Raw genomic sequence first — 20,438 nt, forward strand, 5'->3', positions numbered from 1 at the left:
AAGCTAAAGAAAAAAAGAGAAAATTTAATACTAGTAAAACAGAAAGACTGGAAAGGAGATTGGTCACTATTACTGCAGGATTTTTTTCCTGAACAGGATATTGACAATGAATTGATTTCATATTGACGATGGTGAAGAGTCAGGGCCCACGCTGTTTTGATCCTGAGTGGTTTTCTTGAGGGTATGTTGAAGAAGTTCAGAGAATGCGCCAGAACACGCAGCGCGAGATGCGCCGACAATGGCTGTGTGTTATAGGGCATCAGGATATAACTAGTTTCTCGGATTGCGCCAGCGCTGGTTGAAATCTGCCTGGAGGCTGAACTTTTTTCAGCTGGGACCCGTTCGAACCGAAAGCTTCAGAACATTTCAGGTGTGCTCGCATCCATATTCGCCCTCATGCTCGGAGTCAGGTTCTCACTCAAGTGCGGCGCCACGTCCAGTGCGATTTCGCAACGATGTACGCCTTAATTGGTCGAGAATAGGAGTTAGAAACGTGTCTTGCTTAAAGGGTAACTGAAGTGGTTTTATAATGGCAGTAGTTTAAAATGGCCGGTTGTGTTGAAACATGCAAGTAAAGCCTGCGAAATCATTTTCCGCTACCGTTTGTAATGATGGCGTAATCGTCGAATAAAGCGGCGTCGGCGCCCAGCTTCTCTGCAGTGTCCAGCGATGGTCAGATGTCCCGATAATGACGTCACCTATGACAGCGTGAGTTTATGGCTAACAAACAGTTGTTTCATGGAAAAAAAACAATGCCACGAGGCATTGTTTGGCGGCATCAGATGACACACAGCAGCATGCAGGCGAAGGCAGCGGATATCTGAAATTTCGGCGATAATGACGTCACTAGGAGTTTCCCCGCATTCTCCAACGGAGTGAGGAGAAGCCTGAACATCGTCGCGATTTTAATTTACGATTATTTCTCAATTTTAAATGCTAGGGCAAAAATACTTTGCGTGCTTTACCTAGAAGCTTCATAGATTTGAATTCTTGAGTAACCTCGAATTCACCAAAAACCGTTTCATCATCCTTTCAATACAGTTGCCCGCGCACCCTTGTGAGAGTTGAGGCACATTGGCAGAGGTCAAGGCACTATTACGTTTTGCCGTATTAAGCTTTCTTTGCTGAAAATTAAATAATTTGGCAGAATTGCCTGTCTGGTTGGGTTTGATACCTTACAGTAAACTGCTAAACATCCCCAACTGAAGAAGGACACGAGTCGACTCCAAAACACCAGGATTTTTAAATGAACCGTATCTAGCCGGAAACGCTTATTTTTTTCAGGTGCTGCTGATGACAATAAATCTTAACACTTGCGTCTCAATACATAGATGTGAACACGACCAAAATTAGAGGACAAGAAACAGACTTCCACTGCCAGCAGATGAGAGATGGCAGCATCCACCTGTTCTGCAAAGAAAATGTCAAAGTATGTGGGAACCTCCAAGAAAGAAAAAATGATACCTTCCTTCTAGGCTACTCACACCAAGAAAAGTACAGGAAAACAAGCACTCACGAAGTAAAAAGTTCAAAACTAAAACGACGCATGTGGAACTAACGACTCCCAGTACACTAGTCTTGCAGTAATGGAAAGGGAATGGAATAGTAATAGTATAATCCACAATTATAAGCCTTTACATTAACCCTTTCGGACGCCACTGGGCATCTCCGGCAAAGAAGAGTATATTTTCTCCATCTAACAAATACCGCATAATCTAGAAAACTAATAAACATGTTTTCCAGCGAGAAACATCTGTCCATTATCCGCACGCATGTTTGGAATTCTGTACAAAGTGTTATCGTGCTCACGAAATAACGGCACGAGACGGGTTAATATGATGAATTTTTTCATTTTGTTATATTTTCTTTTTGTGCAATCCACGCCAAATGGCTGACCCAAATGGTCGACCGAATGCGAGCCGCAGAATCTCCAATAAAATACAAAATTATCTTTTGCAGAGCGGCAGAATGATCTGCTGTCCAACTGACAATTCTAAGGAGTACAATTCATTAATCTCGCTACATAACGTGCAAACGCATTAAATAAGGGCGATTCTGTCATGTGCACAATTTCGTAGGAGGAGGAGGAGGAATAAGAGGAAAGGCAGGGAGGTTAACAGGAAGAATAATCGGTTTGTTACCCTACACGCGGGGAAGGGGGTGAGGGGATAAAAAAATGAAAGAGAAAGGGGAGTAGCAGAAAACGGAAGTCACACGGAAATCAGCGTTCGTTAAGTGAGAGCCTACCATGCAGGCCAGGAGTTCGCAAGAAGCGGAGAAGTGCCTTGGAGGCCTTCACCGCCGTCGATCGCCGCGGCGAGTGGCCGAGAATCTTCATTTCCGTCAGTGGGAGTGGATCTAGACGCTCCAGCGCACGGCTGAGAGACTGCCTTTCGGCATTGGAGGCAGGGTAGTCACAAAGAATGTGAGATATAGTCTCGTCACACCCGCAGATGAGGCATGCAGGGCTATCATCCATACCGATTAGGAAAGAGTAACGGTTGGTGAAAGCTACACCAAGCCACAGGCGATACAGTAAAGTTTCTTCACGTCGTGGTAGGTGGGATGGAAGCCGGAGCTTCAGATGTTGGTCGAAGGATTTTAAACGTGAATTGGAATATTGGCCGGGATTCCACGCGGCGATCCTGATGTCCCGTGCAAGTGCGCGAAGCCTGCCCGCTGCGTCTCATCTCGAAAGGGGGATGGACACAAAATCGCCGTCCTAGTGAGAAGTTCGCGCGACTTCATCCGCGCGGTGATTGCCTTCTATGCCGCTATGCCCCGGTAGCCATTGGTAGATAATCACAACTGCGTACGCAGCGTACGTAAGGTGTAAGGAAACAAGCAATACAACGCAGTTTTTTACACAGAGAGAGAGACATGCTGGATAAAGCAGTTCTTTAATGTACCACGAAGTAATCCCATTGCCACCCCTGTACAAAAATGTGGGTGGGTTGCCAGTGAATGGAAAGCCTAAAATGTGAGCAATGAGCTGCTCTGTAGACCTCCAGGTGAGCAGTTGGGACTTAGCCGGACACTTAGTTATTGATCCAAATTATGATACTCCATTCAAGGATGAGTCCCTTGCATTTCTCTATTTTTAGGAGCTTTTCGTCACGAGCTGCTGCAGAAGAAGACGCCGATCCTCGCATGTAGCACGGGTACTTATCCTTGCAGACTGCCTCTCTGTTTTGGTCTCTCTCCAAACTTCCGGCACCTCTATATTGATGCGTTCCCTTAGGTTTTTGATTCCGTGCACAGTAAGGGAGGTCCGCCTTGTCTGCGTACCTGGTCATTCGGGTATCTATTTCAACGAGCTGGCTGACTTACTGGCAAGGTCAGCTCTCACAGCCCCAGTAATATATCCCGTGCTTCACCTCATTCTGTTGGAGACCTCCCTTTTCCAGCGCTTCCAACATATATCAGCCAGCTTGGGTTATTCTTTGCTGCATACCATAGATTTTCAACATTTAAAGTTCCCATGCAATGGCCGATCGTGTAAGTCCAGGCGGTGTGAAGCGTCCATGAAGTTTTTGCGATGCAGAGTCCCCCACCTCAACTTGTACTTATGCAGATGCGAGTTCGCTACGAAAAACCTTTGTAACACATGCGGAGACGTTGAAACAATTGACCATTTTCTCCTCTCTTGCAGGCAGTTCGCATTTCAAAGAAAACAGTATTGGAGGTCCCTATTTGGAGGTTAGGACTCCCTTTGTCACTACCAGTTCTGCTCTCGTTTGGTGCGAGCGCCACGAGATTCTCGTTAAGCACTATTTGCGGCTACCTTCATGACTACATGATTGCAACTGGTCGCTTAACCTGTTAAATCCATGTCCAAAAACCGCATGACCAAAAACCGTATTTTATTTTATTCCTGGTATATCTAATTTGCTTATTTACTGAAGAACTTTAACAATTCATACACATTTTCTAATTTCAGTAATTCTACTATTCTACTTAGTTTTTTTTTCCGCACATATACCTCCTTGTCATTCACCACCATATCTCGGCCAATCCCCCCGCGTGAGTATGTGCCATTGTCATGTGGAGAAGAAGAAGAAGAAGCTTGTCTCCCGATTCACGTTTGGCTCCAATATTTTGTCGTAATCCTATGGAAATTTCCTTATTTATACCACTATACCTTGGCCAATCCCCCCACGTGGGTATGTGCCATTATAAAGAGGTGAAGAAGAAGAAGATTCTTGGAAGATCCCTCCGTGTTGGTATGTGCAATCTTTTCAAAGGCTAACAAAAACAACTACAAGCTTGCTTTCTCTTGCAGGGTTTTGTGGACGTCTTTTGGCCGTCAGCGCCACGGGAACGGCCCTGCCTTGAGCAAGAAGCCCCGTGGGAATCAACCCGAGCAGGTACGAATGCTCTTTGTACGCCACTGACCGCTTGCTGCGCTCCTGCTCACCAACCGACACCGTCACCGCGCCTGACGCCATTGCTAACGGGACTTCCGATGCTTCATGAAACCATTCAAGGGACCGGTAGATAGCGAAACAGAGCAGCGCACTGAATGCGCTACACAGCTGCAACACGTGGGTCGAACTCTTCTTACATTAGGACCCTCAAAGCTGTCGAAAGCTGATCACAGTCTATGATGTCATAATGTCACTCACTTTTCTAACAGAACACCGCGCTAGTTAGCCCGGCAGGTGCACCAAAAGGTCGCCAGACACACTCCAGACCACTGCAGTCGCCATTTCGATGAACACAAATTGCAAAAACGTCCGCGTGGTGTGCAGTCGTTGCGCGTTCAAAAAATATGACTCTCCACACTGGATTTCCTCCTAATCCTCGTGCAGCTTCGGGAGCTCAAGCCCATCATACCGTACAATACATTAACCAACCACCTTCTCACCGCCTGCAGAAGGCGCCTTGCAGCAGGTGTATATATGTTTGCTTCCGACATCTGTTTTACGCGAATACAAATAGGTGTTTCGCCCCGGCGCCCACTGCGAAACCCAAGAGGGTAATATGTACTTCAAAACATTTTCGTGTGTCCGGGGTGTGAAGGCCGAAGCCCTTATTGAGCACGGGAAAAGGGCTGTCCTGCTCGGCTCGATACAAGATGTACAGCCGCTTCCACGCCAGAACGGCCTTCGCTCCCAGCCTCTGACAAGGGGAGCGTCACGCGGAGGACCTATAACTTCCTGTTGCACATGAAGGGTCGTTGTCAAGCGAATTATCATGCCTTTTAATAACGGAAACGACATTTCTCGGTCTATGCTGTCTAGGAGCACTTGCTTAAACATCTTTTCTGCGTCTGCAGGCACTTTAGAAATCAATTGCTCTGAGCTTCTGATTCTCGATGGTTACTCTCACACCAGGGGCCACTGCAGCGAGCATGTTTTCTCTGCTATCCCGAAATCATCGTCGTATCGATAATCAAGCTTTCAGTGTCACACTAGCATTTCTTTTTCTTTATATCCTTCATCTAAACGGCTCTCAGGACACCATCTCCTGGCCTCTATCCATTCAGTTACTGGCGAATCAGTTTAAAAAATGTGTATGTATTCCACAACTTTTCTTCGGTCGCTTTTGGTATATTTTATGATTTTTTAGATATCTTTTCTCCTTTCACCAATTCCTTCCGTCGTAAGAGCAGTGATAAAAATGATTCGAGATAAATATTACCGTGGGCGCTTACGTCGCGATGTCCTTTTAGGGTCGGATGTCATGGAAGATTTTCGTTACTCGCGAAAGGATCCTTTTGCCGGAGGCCAAGATACGCTCATCACGGCACTGCGTTCCAACGCTATAGTCGTATATTGTGTCGTGCTTTAGGACTGCAATACACTGTTTTTTTCTTTGCTATCACCTCAGAAAAATTCTTTTTTCTGAAGAACAATGCATCGGTGTATGTGGTACCTAAAATGATCATGGACCATTTTCCCCAAAACGATAGAAACAGTACCTTTTATTTATTCAGTTTCAAACCAGCTCCAAGGTAGCGATAACTGTACTGCATAATTGTTCCCTCTATTCCCTCCTGCTTGGACGCAGTTTGAAAACAACGGAAAAGATAAGAGTTCTTTCGGTTACAGCTCTGGAAAGCCGGCCTCGGTTGCAGCATTGTTTGCATGTCGACTTGCGATCGCCACCCTGCGTTTAGAGTAAGCTATAAAATGAATCAGTGAAAAACCGTAGCGCAAAATGAGACAAGGACTGTGAAAAACGGACACACACCGCTATATGTGTGTGTCCACTGCAAGTCCATCTTTGTCAGTCCTTTTCTCTTTTTGTGCTTCATTTTTCCCTGAATAATAAATAAAAAAATCCAAGCATCTACCCTTGTATAAAAAGAAATTTTGTATTTTATTGATTAATGCAAACGGCAAGGCAAACATCGATTTTTATCAGATGAAGCCGAGTATGCATAGGGCAAGAAAGAAAAAGCAAGTGCGCCCTATCGCTTCAGCATCACCACCTCGTCTCAAATAGCTGTAACAGCAATCTAACTCCAACCAGCGACACACAGATTATATCACTAGACAGTGATAAGGTTGACCTTTACGAAACGTAACATTTATACCACCCAAATGTTTTCTTTACATTGTCAGAGATGAAATTGCGGACAGGTGTCGCGAGCTGCTGGCTCGGAAACTGCACGCAAGGAACACTGAGGAGCAGCCTTAAAATGCAATCAGTAATAAAGTGCGGGTGTGACTCTCTACCGCAAATACACCATTTATCAAACGCATTGAATGAAAAGATGCCCATGAAATTTACAGCTGCGTGTGAGACTTCGTCCGAGGTAAACGGTGTCTTGACCATCGTAGTGTGTCGCGGACTTCCCCGCCAAACTGGTGGCCAGAGAGACGGTTGTCTTGATGAGTCCCGCAATAACTAACCTTTACTGGGCAGTGAGCTCTCTGTGGTGGCAGGATTCAGGCGAGCCAGCCCCGTAACAGTTCCCTGCTCGAGCCAGGGGGCACTCTACACTTGTGTGGTGCACGCGGACCCGCAAACGCTATCGTAGGAGTTGTGGCGCCGCTATACCCATCGCCTCTCTGCTCCTGGGGTGTACGGAAAGGGAGCAAAGCGCATTCTTTTCTTTTAAAGTAATTGTACTTTGCTGTATGTGTAAAATATCCATGCCTAGATATCTCCATCTGGCAGCAACGCGGTCACTGCCTTTCCTACGCAGAACCAGGAAAAATGGCCGCGGCTGCCACCACTGAGGAACAGCACGACGACGAACTTGAACCCAAACAATACCCCACTAGCTTGGTCGTCATGGCGGCGGTTGTGGCCCTGACAACTGCACTCGGCGTCTTCTGGTTCCTGCTGCCCAGAGAGCGTAAGAGTGGCGCCACCACGACGGAGCCCCGGGGACCCCTTTGCAAGAACAGCCACTGCATGAGCGCAGTCAAGATGCTCAAGGCCATCATGAAGCCTGGAGCGGACCCGTGCCATGACTTCTACACCTTCGTGTGCGGCAACTACCAGAACCCATCTGGCCAGGTGCTTGTCCAGATGGATGAGGAGATGTACAGCAGGCTAGCCCAAACACTGCAAGCCGCATGGTCGTATCCGTCGCGGGACCAGAGTGCTGCCCAGAAGGCGGGCGCCCTGTACAAGAACTGCATCGAGGGCCCATTGGACGAAACCGAGTCGCTGCGCACATTCGTAGAGTCCGTGGGTCTTGGCGCTAGCAGCTACGCGTACGCAGAGCCATTGGACAAGATCACCATGCTTTTTTTCAAGTACAACATCGTAACCGTCCTGGGCATGTCCCTAGAGGACGCCAAGCTCTCTCGTCGCAAACGACACCTTGTCCTGACAATGAGCCTTTCTCATCTGCTCTGGTTGCGAGAGCGCAGCAAGAACCCGCGAACGGCGAACTTTTATCTACCTCACATGCGAGCCTTTGGACCCAACCCCAGTTTTTTCAATGCCTTCTTCTGGGCGTCCGATATAATCACGGTTGAAAATGCAGCGTTTGGCATTGTATCCAACCCTGCGACACTAAAGATGGACCAGGATGCTGTCTTTTCAACCGTGAATCTCCTGCAGAACTATACGCCCAGCATACCATATGGTCTGTGGGCATCCCTGGTCTCCGTGCACTCCGGAGGTGTGTACGGCGCACAAGACGACGTTGAGGTGAGGTACACAGATATGTCCGATCCCATATGCTCATCACTGTAGAGAAACCCTTGGGCTGAATTCAGTTTTCCGGTCATGTGAAATATGGGCTAATAATCCATGGGCTCGCTTCTTACCACGAATGATTTGCTGACACTTTATATTTTCATTATATTACATTTTCTTCCCCAGAATGAAGTGAATTATACCGTGTCATTTAAATATGTCGTAGTGTCTTGGTGCTCACTATCCCGATGCACGCCGTACCCACGCCCGGTGTCACTGTGTTTACTTTCCTCATATCCGCCACTCTCCTGTATATCCGCTCTCATGGTGCCCTCTCGTTTAAATCTATGATATGCACTCCATATAAAATTTTTTACATCTCCTTGCGCGGTCTCTCGCTGCGCATTATCCCGTGTCCTCTTTATCCCATGTCGTCTTATTTCATTTGCAAAACTTTGGTTTAGTTTATTGGGTTTTAACGGCCCATAGCGACTCAGGCTATGAGGAAAGCCGTAGTGGAGGGCTCCGGAAATTTCGACCATCTAGGATTCCTCAACGTGCACTGATATCGACACTGACACTGAAACTGACGTGCACTGAATTTCGCCTCCACCGAAATTCAGCGGCCGGGGCCGGGATCTAACCCGCGCCTTTCGAGTCAGCAGTCGAGGGCCATATACACTGAGTCACCGCGGCGGCTACTTATACAGAAGTAGATTTTCATCAATTGCAGACATCTTTTTTTTTCGGTTTACAACTGCATCTGGGGAATGCGCGAACTTTACGAAACCTACCAAATTTCCTGATATATTTACCGCTCTTATTTATGTGTTTCATTTGGAACCCTCCTTGCCAAGCACGCACCGCAGCTTCGAATACAGACCCGTAAAGCCAAGCTCAATGAGGCGATGTTCACTTAGTAAAATAATGCCCTACTACATTTACCGCGATACTTTAATCCTAGAGTAACACCGATAGTCTTGCAATGTTTTCCTTTCTGTCGATGTTCTGATTGGTTCAAGTTACGAACGCACAACTGCATTTCTTCGTCAATGCTACTGCACTCTAAACTAGGGAATAGTTGATAGTCGACAATGTAATGATGGCTTATAAGGTACGCCCCTCCAGGTGAATTCTTGTCATAAGAGAAGGGAAGTCATGCACACCTCTAGATACGAGATACCTAAAGAGACCTCTCTGCCCACCTTAATGTACTCCCTGTACAGAAGATTCGGAAGTATAATCTTATCATGAAATACAAGAAATGTTAGAAATAATAATCCAATTCTCTTTAACCTATAGAACTTTTCGAAGACATTTGGAAATCAAATCAAATCAAATCAAATCTTATTTCCATCGGTGCTACAGATGGAGGGCTACGGAAAATAAGCTGCCACTTGGCAACTTGACGAGTCCGCAGCTCCATATATAAGGCGGCGTGTAGACAGCACCAGATAATGAAAAAACAATAAACAAATCAAGACACTTCATCAGTGCATAACAAAGAAAAAAAAGTCCGGAGCTAGGTAAAACAAACATCAGAATAGATGAAATCCGGTTAGTCAATCGGCAAACATGTCTCTAAGTTTAACAGTGGAACAACTAAATAAATCAAAATTCAGTGATTGACAGTAGTTTAACAAAGATGGCAGAGAATAACACAATCGCTCCATACCAGAATTCAAGCGTGCTACAGCAACCTTCCAGTTTCCTCCATGTCTAGTCTGATAACATTTAGGGTTTCCTTCTAAATGTGCCAAGGCATCCAGGCTATGAATATTTCTTTTTCACTTGATATTTAAACCGATCACTCAAACGGTAACGGTATAGCTTGTGGGCTGTGTTAACATGAGCGCTGTGAAAAAATTCTGCAGTCGTTGCGTTGTAGCCAGCATTGTACACGTGCCGTAGATACCGTTTTTGCATATGGAATAATTTTTGTGTGTTAGAGAATGTAGTTGTGCCGCACACAAGCTGGCAGTAGTTGACATGTGAACAGAAAAGAGAATTATAGACCAATATTTTTGTTTTGGTAGAAAGCATATATCGGAGACGACGAACTACACCGGTTATTCGAGCAAGTTTCACTAATACAAAATTCACATGAGATTCCCAGGACATATTGGCAGTGAATATGACACCAAGACATTTGAAATGGTCAACAATGTCAACAGGATGAGAGTTTAAAACAATATCAGCATGAGGAGGGACAGGTTTATTTTCAGGCCGCAAGACAACTGCTTTTGTTTCATTTTCGTTAATCTTCATGTAATTGGATGAGGACCATTGCTGCAGCTGGACTATGGTGTCGTTACAATCAGTGATGAGTTTATCGATGTGATTACCAGAAAAAAATATGCTAGTATCATCTGCATATATAATAAATTTGGCGTTCTGGTTAATATTAACAATGTCATTAATATACAGCTTAAATAGCAAGGGGCCCAATATGCTGCCCTGTGGGACACCACAAAGCAGTGGCAGGACTGGTGATCGCGAGTTGTTTATTTGGACTACTTGACATCGATGGGATAAATATGATTGTAATAACTGTAATCCACACCCTCGTATACCGTAAAAGTCCAACTTCTGCAGCAGAACATCATGATTCACCAAGTCGAATGCCTTGGAAAAATCGATAAATAGGCCGACTACTATTGCCTTGCTTTCAAACTGCGTTAAAATATACTCTTTCTGGTGAAGCAGAGCTAATTCAGTGGACAATTCTTCCTAAACCCAAACTGGTGTTTCGTTACTAATTCGCAGTGGTCAGCAAAACTTACAAGCCTACAGTGAATTATTTTTTCAAGAGGCTTAGAAAATATCAGGAAGAGAAACTGCTGATCAATACCATTTACCTATACCAATCACTGCCTACACATGATACACTAACAAATGCATTATTGTAATTTTTAATACGGGAGTAATTACTCATTGACGTCCACCCGAGCGCAGTCATACGGCTACAAAGGAAAGCTGTACAGCTTTCTCAGAAACTTCGTAGTTAAAGAAAAATTCGTCCTGGTCCGGGGTTCGAACCCAGGACCACCGCTTCACCGGAGCAGTCGCTCTACCAATTGAGCTAACCAGGACGGCAAGCTTATGGTAGGGCGAGAGCGAATTTATCTATAACTCGAAGTGGGAATAGTGTTGACCAACAAATTGTAATTTCTTGCGAAGACAAAAAATTGATATTAATAGCATGACCAGACGACAAGGGAAAAAATACCTTATTCTAGAAAACACATAGATTTGAAAATGTTTACTCGTCAAATGCAATTGCTTTTTACGAATGTTATGCTGCTGTGCCTTTTGTCGGTCATACCTATTTGTCTCGCCTAATGGTGAATTAAGGAATTAGAAATTGTGTACATACATGATATCTAAAAGCTCCATAGGAATGTGCGAAGTGACTGAAAATTAATATCAGACATTTACAACATTCATGGTTGCTCATCTACTTCCATTTACCATATTTTAGGCGCTGTGGGTTTTCCGTACAAACAAATACATGTCCACTTTACAGTCAAGACTGCCTCCCGGGCCAAGTAGCGATCTGAACCTAGGCACGCTACTGTCATAGTAACGTCTTGTTCCTGCCCCTAACATTCTGAGTTTCGACAGCGCTACTCCACAAGGCCTAACTGCCTCAACAATTGGATTGGATTGGAAAACGTTTATTGTCAGCACTGAGCCCTAGTGGGCATTATACTAGGTGGCTTCGAGCCCATGGCTCTTGGCGACCTTGTGAGCCCACTCAGTGGCCCGGACTTGCGTCAACGGGTCTGAGCTGGCCAGTATAGCCTCCCACCGCTCTAGAGAAGGGTCTGGTAGTAGGTCCGCCGGTGGCGGCGCCTTTTTGCAGCTCCATAAAATGTGGTCATATCCGGCTATCTCGCCGCATTGTTTGCAAGTAGCGTTGTATTGCGTTGGATACATGTGTGCTAGTCTCGACGGGCTAAAGAAGGCTCGCGTCTGGAGCCGACGCCACGTTACCTCCTGGCTTTTGTCGAGCTTTTTGTCTGGTGGCGGATAGATCCTTCTTTCCAGTTTAAACTGATTGGTGTATTCGTGAAATGATATGAATGCATCTCTCGTGAAATTCGGGGACTCAACCCGGCTCACTGCTCGGCTGACATAACCTCGAGCTATACTGTGAGCCAACTCGTTTCCCCTGTTCCCCGAGTGTGCCGGCACCCATATTAGTTCCACCTCTCTTTGGTCCCAGTCTTTATCTCTTAGGATTCGTTCTGCCTCCTGGGAGATCATACCCCGCGCAAAATTGTTGATAGCCACCTTGGAGTCGCTAATTATGGTGACTGCTTTGGTGCTGGCCATTGCCATGGCGATAGCCGCCTCCTCCGCTGTCCCTGAGTTTTTTGTTTTGACCGAACCGGCCGTTAATGTTTCACCCGAGTCGTTCACGGCCACGACCACAAAGGAGTCGCCTCCTTGGTATTCCGCCGCGTCTACATAGGTTGTGTATTCCGAGCCTTCGAGCTTGGCTTCAAGGGCCTTTGCTCTGGCTCTCCTCCTGCCTTCGTGAAAAGCAGGGTGCAAGTTTTTTGGAAGTGGTTTAATAGTGAGTAATTTTCTAACTTTGGTCTGTAATTTTCCCTGCGCGTTTCTTTCCGGAATTCTATCATGTAATCCTAGGTTGCTCAGGATCTTTCTCCCCGGGGGTGAGGTCGCAAGCCTCCTTAATTGCGCAAATATATGTGCCTCGCATAGTTCCGTGGTGGTGTTGTAGATCCCCAGTTTAAGAAGTCTTTCCGTAGGAGTGCAGTGGGGCAGCCCCAATAGTTCAGCTTTACCTTCACGGTGACCTTGGGGAAAACTTGCGCAGCAGCAGCCTAGGTATAAATTGAGTAAATATTGCAGTGAGTGGCTTTCAAACTCGCGGCGATGCCAAGACATCCGCTTCGCTGGCCGCTGCACGAAGGCACTATGCTATCGCAGCAGCCAATCACGCTTCGTCTAAAACTGCAACACACACTCGGGCTGTGCATTGCGCATCGTCGTCTTCATCAACTTCCATCTGCAGCGCGAACAGATCGGAAGACTAATATCGTCGCCAGACGTGCCGACGTCCCAGAAAGCAAAACCATGGGCTAATCAAGATAAACGCATGCTTTCGCACGTCTGCGCGGTTTATCAGCGTTAAACCCCTAACACTTTGTCCTGTCGTCGTTTTCAGTAAAAAGGCTGAATCAAGAAACATGAAAGCAATGTGAAGAACATTTCGTGCAAGTAATTTTATGTCATCTTCGCATTGGGCACACGCAGCTTGATTGTCGGAAAAGAAGATAAACCGACATGCGAGTGATGCAGAGAAGTAGCGTTCATAAGTCATATCTCGCTTACACGCACGAAACTCTAGAAACCAAGAAGAAAGAACTTCTCATGAATTTGATGATAAATGCTTCCTGTTCCACCTTTAGTTTCTTTTAGCAGAAAAGGCAGTTGTTTAAGTCTCTTGGAGTCTTATCTCATTTTATACAAGCTATCAGATTTTAAAAGCAGGTTTCCTTCTGCTCCTCAAAAAAAGGAACACCTCACCTTGCGTTTGGCGCAAGGGCGCTCATGTGCTATTAATCACAATCAATTCCAATGATGGCGAAATTGTGCGATCGCTTGAACCAATCGCCAACACCAAACAAAAGAAGAAGTAGTAGAAGTGAAATGAAGTCGCTAGCTTATCGGCCTGCTTGTGATGGAGAGCCGCACCAGCCTGTAAAGATCTCAGATCGCCTACATTTACAATTATCTCAAAGGAAACTGGAGATGACTTTAATTTTGTAATTGTGCCGCCGTGGTGGCTCAGCGGTAATGGCACTCGGCTGCTCAGGCGAAAGATACGGGTTCGATCCCGGCAGCGGCAGTCACATTCCCATGGAGGCAAAATGCTAGAGGCCTGTGTACTATGCGATGTCAGTGAATGTTAAAGAACCTGAGGTGGTCGAAATTTCCGGAGCACTTCACTACGGCCTCCCTCACAGCGCGAATTTCTTTTGAACGTTAAACCCTCGTAAAACAAAATCAATTTTGTGATTTCCTCTAATTTTGCAGTTAATTGAACTGCAGGACAGAAGGTAAACAGTCCCGTGGGTTTTTCGGTTGCATTTTGTTCTTGATGCTCTCAGTCGAGAAGGAAAATTGGTTGCCCGCCCACTCGCTGCTTGCAAGCGAAAGCGCACGGAAGCAACTTTTTAGTTTAATCGAGGCAAGATAATGCAATGATAAATGCATCTCTCGATAGCAGTAGATTTGCGAAGTGGCTTGAGGGTGACTTTTAGTTTAGATAAGTCATTCAGTGTTATTGTTAGCACGTTGTTGCGTAGTGGGAAGAAGTAAGAAGGGTTTTTTGGCAGGCTAGTTGGTGCTTGTCGTTTATGATTAAACTGCGCGAAAAAAAACACGGACACAGACAGAAAACACGTACACACATACAGCGCAGAAGTAAAATTGTCATGTATTTGTAATTTTAACCTACAAGAAAACTTGAACTGGGAAACGCAACCACTGTGTGAATTCGGTTGGTTTGGTTTATGGGGTTTAACGTCCCAAAGCGACTAAGGCTATGAGAGACGCCGTAGTGGAGGGCTCCGGAAATTTCGACCACCTGGGGTTCTTTAACGTGCACTGACATCGCACGGTACACGGGCCTCTAGAATTTCTCCTCCAAAGAAATTCCAGCCGCCGCGGCCGGGATCGAACCCGCGTCTTTCGGGCCAGCAGACGAGCACCATAACCGCTCAGCCACCGCGGCGGCTGTGTGAATTCAGACTCAACAAGAAAAAAAAAACACTCATTGGCGCTGTTCTGCTTGCCGACCTCAATGTTGGACTCTCTCCCTAGAATTGCAACGTCGACAATGAAATTATCAGCACACAGCGCATCACACTCCCTATAAGCGACCAAAAATCAATACTTGTTCATGAAAATCAATACTTGTTCTTGGACATGCGCCTGCACCTTGCAGCCGTGACACCCGTACGGACTGGCCTTGGCAAACCACTAGGGTAAGAGCGCTGAATCGCTGATGATTCATCACTGAAGCACTACTACGCGACACTCAAAAAACACGACGCAGAGACAAGACGCAGACGCGATGACCAGGCAAGTAAGAAGCAGGGACAAACAGCTAAGCAGCCTGAAGTACAAGACATGAAATTCGCTAGGTAATATACTTCGTCAGCGCTTGTATGTCTTGTCTGTGTCGCCTTTGTTCAGTGTTGTGCAGTAGCACTTTGGTTGGCAAGAACCCCCTCGCTCCTGTTCATTTTCAAGTGGCAGCTGTCATCCCGCATTCTGAACAGGCTACGATCGTCCGCCGGCTGTACCAAGCTACACTGCTTTCGCTTGCCGACAGAGCGCCAGGCTGCCATTTGTTTACGCTGGTAAATTCATGAATAATTGTCGGAACTTCCGGATGAGTAAACATTTCTTCCCTCTTTTTCTTACTTTTTCTAACGCCCCTTGTAATCACGCAGAACAAAATAGAATGAAGGAAGACATGCACATGGTACTAGGCAGCCGGAAGCAAATCTGCCATGGCATTGTCTTCTCGCGCAGGTAAACCTGATCGCCATGTCTTACATCGACCAGCTGTACGCCGACGTGGGGACCAAGCTCAGCCTTCTGATTGCATGGGAGATTATTCGCACTCTAATGCCACTCTCGTCTCGCCAGGTGGCCGCTTACTTCTACCGAGCAGAATACATAAAATCACGGTGCATCATAGCAGTCACGCAAGCCATGCAGGTCCCCCTTCTCTCTTGGTACCTCTTCAAAGCGGTGCCGCAGAGTACGGTGACCGCGGCACGAGAGATGACGGACCACATTCGAGAGTTCATAACGGGGGAAATTGAAAGCTCGAACTGGTTAGACAGGGCAACGAAACAGACGGCTATGGAAAAGGTTCGTGCCATGGAAGTCCACGTTGGTTTCCCAAAGTACTTCAGATCGGAGGAGGAACTCAACCTTATGTACCGCTCGTACCCGGAGATCGGCAACAATTTTCTTACGCCGTGGCTGGACGGCATGAGCAAAACAATCACCTGGAAGACCACCAACCATTCTAGCTTCAAGTGAGTACAGGTAGTTTTCAAACCTGAAGGGCGCTAATTTGAAGACTAGCACTTGCCACCAACAAAGGCCCTCCGACGGCCTTGGCAGTCCAGAAAAACTTATTCCCCCTTCATCACGCTTTGTGACTATAAGCAGGATCATGGATAAGCGCTTAAGCTAGTGCTCAGATATTGGTACTTTTTGATTGCCGCACTAATCCAGATGACGGTAGGCAAGTTCTTGAGTTGCTTGAGGGTCTAAATGACTGCTATAGCATACAAGATCTGTGGGTACGAATAATGAGACCGCGTGGGACTTTTATCATAATAATCACGTTCCCAAGCCTGTGCTTTCAAACACAGTCATCAGCCATTCCAGCCACCTGCTATCGTTTCTAAAATATGCTCTCTCATTACACAGACTGAATAATGCGCAATACGAAGTGAACTCCGATGTAAAAAACTCTTACCGATCCTCGGAGCACCATGTGAATGCGTTAGCGCTTTCTGTTACTGTTGATTCTGTTGCAGCTCCGCCTTAAATAGCGTTATTGGGTTGATGCCTGTGCATGAGTAATCTCTCTTAAGTAAGTGCCCATACAATGATTATGTACCATACATTCGTAGATATCTTGTAGTCCTCATGTCACTGCTTGTGCAGTCGTACAGCGGCTAAGCGATGTGCCACTGCCTCGGCAGCTAGCTGCTTGAAACACAGCCACCGGTGGGGCTTCTGAGACGCAGGTTGCTCTATCCGAGGGACCTCTCACGGCCAAAGACTAATTTAACTACCACCCACCACGGTAGGCAGTTTGCTAACAATCCGGCTGCAAGGTTTCCACTTACCACAGTATGCACGCTGCGATGACACCCAAAGATTCACGCCTTCGCATGCATCACGCGTGAGGGCAGTCGCCATTTCCTCTTGTACCGACCCTTCTATTTCTAACGCAGAAATAACGAGCTAATCGAGCGTGTCTGCTTCTTCTGGAATGGCGCAGCTTCCAGGTGACGCGGACGAACGCGGCGTACGTCCCGTACCGCAACAAGATGGTTCTCCCGGCGCCGACACTGCGACCGCCTGTATTCTCGCCCGCATTGCCCAAGGCGGTCAACTACGCCGCCCTGGGAGGAATCATTGGCCACGAGATCACGCACGCCTTCGATCTGCAAGGCAGCCTCATTGACGCGCAGGGACGCTGGATCAACTGGTGGTCCAACCACTCCAGGGAACAGTACTTAGAGCGGGTGTCATGTCTTCGTCGGTCGCACGGAGCGAATGACGTGAGTAGGGGCAGGCGCAACTGAGGTTTCGAGAGTGCATTGTTAATGAAATGTAATGCACATTACGGGACATCCTCACACTGCGCGCTACAGGGTAAAGAAGAGTGGCGATCTGGAAATCACTGCAGCCACTTGGGCTTCGCCGACCTCCGAGAGAATCTCATTGTATGGGCTCGCTTAGCGGTTACTCAAAGAAAGCCTCACTTAGGACACTGTGGGTTGTACCGTCGTGATTGCAATTAAGCAGCTGCTGTCTAGAACAGTCATTTGGAAAAGTCAAAACCTGGAGCTCACCGTTCTCGCCAAAATGCGCCGAGCTTGGGTGTTGCACTGAAACTACTGGCTTTAAAGAAAAAATGCTTTGTATGGGTGAAACGTCATTCGTATTCACATAACCTGGACTTCTGCGGTTGCTAGCTTTTCCCAAATTACAAAACACCTTCGTGGTGCGAGAAATGCATCTCAGAAGCTGAGGAAATGAAGATTACAGGACCCCAGATCTTTGAGGATGCACAATCCTTTTACCAAGAAGCAGTCGCATTAGTGAAGGAAGCGTCTGGATAACGAACAGCGCGCAGAAATTAACTTGGGACCGCTCCCAGTTCAGCTCTTCAAATACGGGACGGTGCTGCATATGGATGAAACCTGATGTGGCGTCTGCATTCTTTTGACTGATATCACTAATGTTATCGCCAACTAAGAAGAGGTAAATCTTATTGGTCTGCTCTGAGAATCCATAGTACACAGACTTTGGTTTGCAGGCTTTCGTATTTAGATGTTCTCGTTACCTCTACGAACCTCATGCTCAGTACCCGTCACCAAGAATTTTCCTTGACATCAGCATCTAATTTGGCGTTTTTCTTCAGTCCTAATCATAACCTTGGGTTGTCATTGTGAAGTGGTGGGTGCGTAAGAACTTTTATCGGTACACAAAAAACCGGCTGGGGTTCGAAAATTAGACACCTTGCTGCGGGCGGTCGGAGGACGATGGTCTTCTTGGACAAGCGTTGGCCCTTGGGCCGCGGCAGCTGCTGCCGTCCCAGGCTGTGACCCTGGCTTGAACGGCCGGGTCGGAGCTGGAGAGAATAGCCTCCCACTGTTCTTCTGTAATGTTCGTGCGGTACTCTGATCGTTCTTTAGACATGTGGAAAGGATTAGGTGCTTGATGTCACTTCTTACAGTGTTTCGTATTAACTGCTTGAAATATATAAACCTAAAAAAAATGGCTGAGGCTCAACTTGGTTAACCCTGGTCAGATGCGAAGCATATTGATGGCTAGGATTGGTAATACATGGCTTTCCTTGGTTGAATACTTGGTCATTTTAATACAACCACTAGAAGCCTTCGTCGTGGGGGACGACAACGGCATGGCTACAGCGGAACGCCGACTAACCCCGAGACGCGCGTTGGGTGAGCGCCTGGATTGCCACGGAATCCGCGTCTGCCTGCCCGGTGGAGCGAGCGTTTCACCTACACCGAGTGTGAACGCGCGTTCGAAATGCGCGGGAATGCCGCTCGAGGACATTCCGGTGTCTGTGCGATGGCATCCTTCTCCCTCTCCCAGCGCGTGACGGCTTTCCGTCGTGACGTCACTGTACCACGTGGTCTGCACGGCGTGCAACCACAGCGACGGCGCGAGGTGGACCCCCATCTTCCTCTGTCGTGACGTCATGTGTCACGTGGTATGTCACGTGGTGTGACACCACCTACGCAACGCATTTTGGACAAGAGCAAGTGATGGAACGGCAGTTCATAACTTCATTGTACTTCAAGTACCTGCAGAGTAATAGCACCGATTCTGCCTGAGCTTCAATTTCAGGCTGCGGTCGCCCGACAGGAACGTGTAGGATGATCAGTGTCAGCCGACTGCAGGGCACAGCGGACTCCGAGAACATGGCGGACTTTGCCGGCATAGTGTCCGCCCACCAGGCCTACGTGAGCCACGGCGACCGCCGGAGGCTGGGCGGGCTCAAGTACGACGCCAGGCAGCTCTTCTTCATCTCCTCCTGCGTCAAATGGTGCGCCGAGGGGAGCGTCCTTCAGGCCAGGCAGTACGCGCCTTTTGTGGACCGCTGTAACGTGCCCCTCAAGAACATGAAGGCCTTTGCGGAGGCCTTCAGGTGCCCCACCGGTGCGGCCATGCGTCCCTCGTCGCGCTGCTCCTTTTGGTGAACCTCGTGTGTTTACTAAATGACCACATTTACAAGTTACAAGCACAGTCCTCAAAGACATTAACGGGAACGCGCAAGCTCGTCGCCATGTAACCGGCTTGGGACATGCAGTGCCTTAAAGGGACCCAGAAGAGAAATTATGATTTCCAATAAACAAAGTGTTCCCATATATTTCTAATAACAATTGATCGCCTGCTCTTCCTCACTATATTACTGTTGGTCCGTCAAAAAAAAAACATTTGTCTGCTAGCAAATTTTAAAAATCTTCCCCCCAGTCGATTCAAACTCGTGACCTCCTTACCGATAAGGATGGGTTGCCATTGTTGTGAAGTGAGTGGCCTCTGAGATCCGCAAAAAAAAAAAATCGGTCTTGACGCAATCATTTTACTTGCAAAATCGGCCGGTTAAAAAAAAAATGATTTCGGTTCTTAGCCTTCTCTGCTTTAGAATGGCTCCTTTTTCGGGGAGAGTGGTCTCGTTGTGATAAGAACGCGTTATCTGATTTAAGCCGTCCAATGTCTCTTTGTCGTCCAGTACCTCTACGCACCCTCTCGTGAAGGCCTCCTGCGTATTACCGGTGAATTCACACACATGCTAAGAGCGGTAATTAGACGCGATCGCACAAACGCCTTTTTCTTTTTCCAGGGTGCTACTAGGTGTAAAATACAAAATAAGAATAGGAATTTACAACACAAATATATAAAAAGAATCAGAGTCCTTCTTTACGAAGCAGCACGCAAAAGATGAATGTAATGTCTTTTCCTGTTTATCGCATCCATATGAGTGGTTCCCCCCAATACCATCCTCCTCG

General features: G+C 46.9%; 2 protein-coding genes and 1 pseudogene across 2 annotated transcripts; 2 read left to right on the top strand and 1 right to left on the bottom strand.

The window, feature by feature from the left end:
- LOC149334408 (uncharacterized) overlaps window positions 1–4,448 on the bottom strand; it is a 30,415-nt pseudogene extending 25,967 nt beyond the window's left edge.
- Window positions 4,449–7,245: 2,797 nt separating this feature from the next.
- Window positions 7,246–7,792, top strand: LOC149334409 (neprilysin-1-like). Its single transcript, XM_089557919.1, is given in 2 exon segments — window positions 7,246–7,728; window positions 7,730–7,792. Coding segments are annotated over 2 exon segments (546 nt in total).
- A 9,427-nt stretch (window positions 7,793–17,219) lies between these two features.
- Window positions 17,220–19,628, top strand: LOC149334410 (neprilysin-11-like). The gene is made up of 2 exons (XM_089556235.1): window positions 17,220–17,456; window positions 19,329–19,628. Exons 1-2 carry the CDS (start codon window positions 17,223–17,225, stop codon window positions 19,626–19,628), a joined length of 534 nt encoding a protein of 177 aa, XP_089412361.1. The 5' UTR covers window positions 17,220–17,222.
- Window positions 19,629–20,438: the final 810 nt, after the last annotated feature.

Source organism: Amblyomma mixtum, chromosome 8, assembly GCF_055824585.1.
Source record: "Amblyomma mixtum isolate Tamu chromosome 8, ASM5582458v1, whole genome shotgun sequence".
NCBI lineage: Eukaryota > Metazoa > Arthropoda > Arachnida > Ixodida > Ixodidae > Amblyomma > Amblyomma mixtum.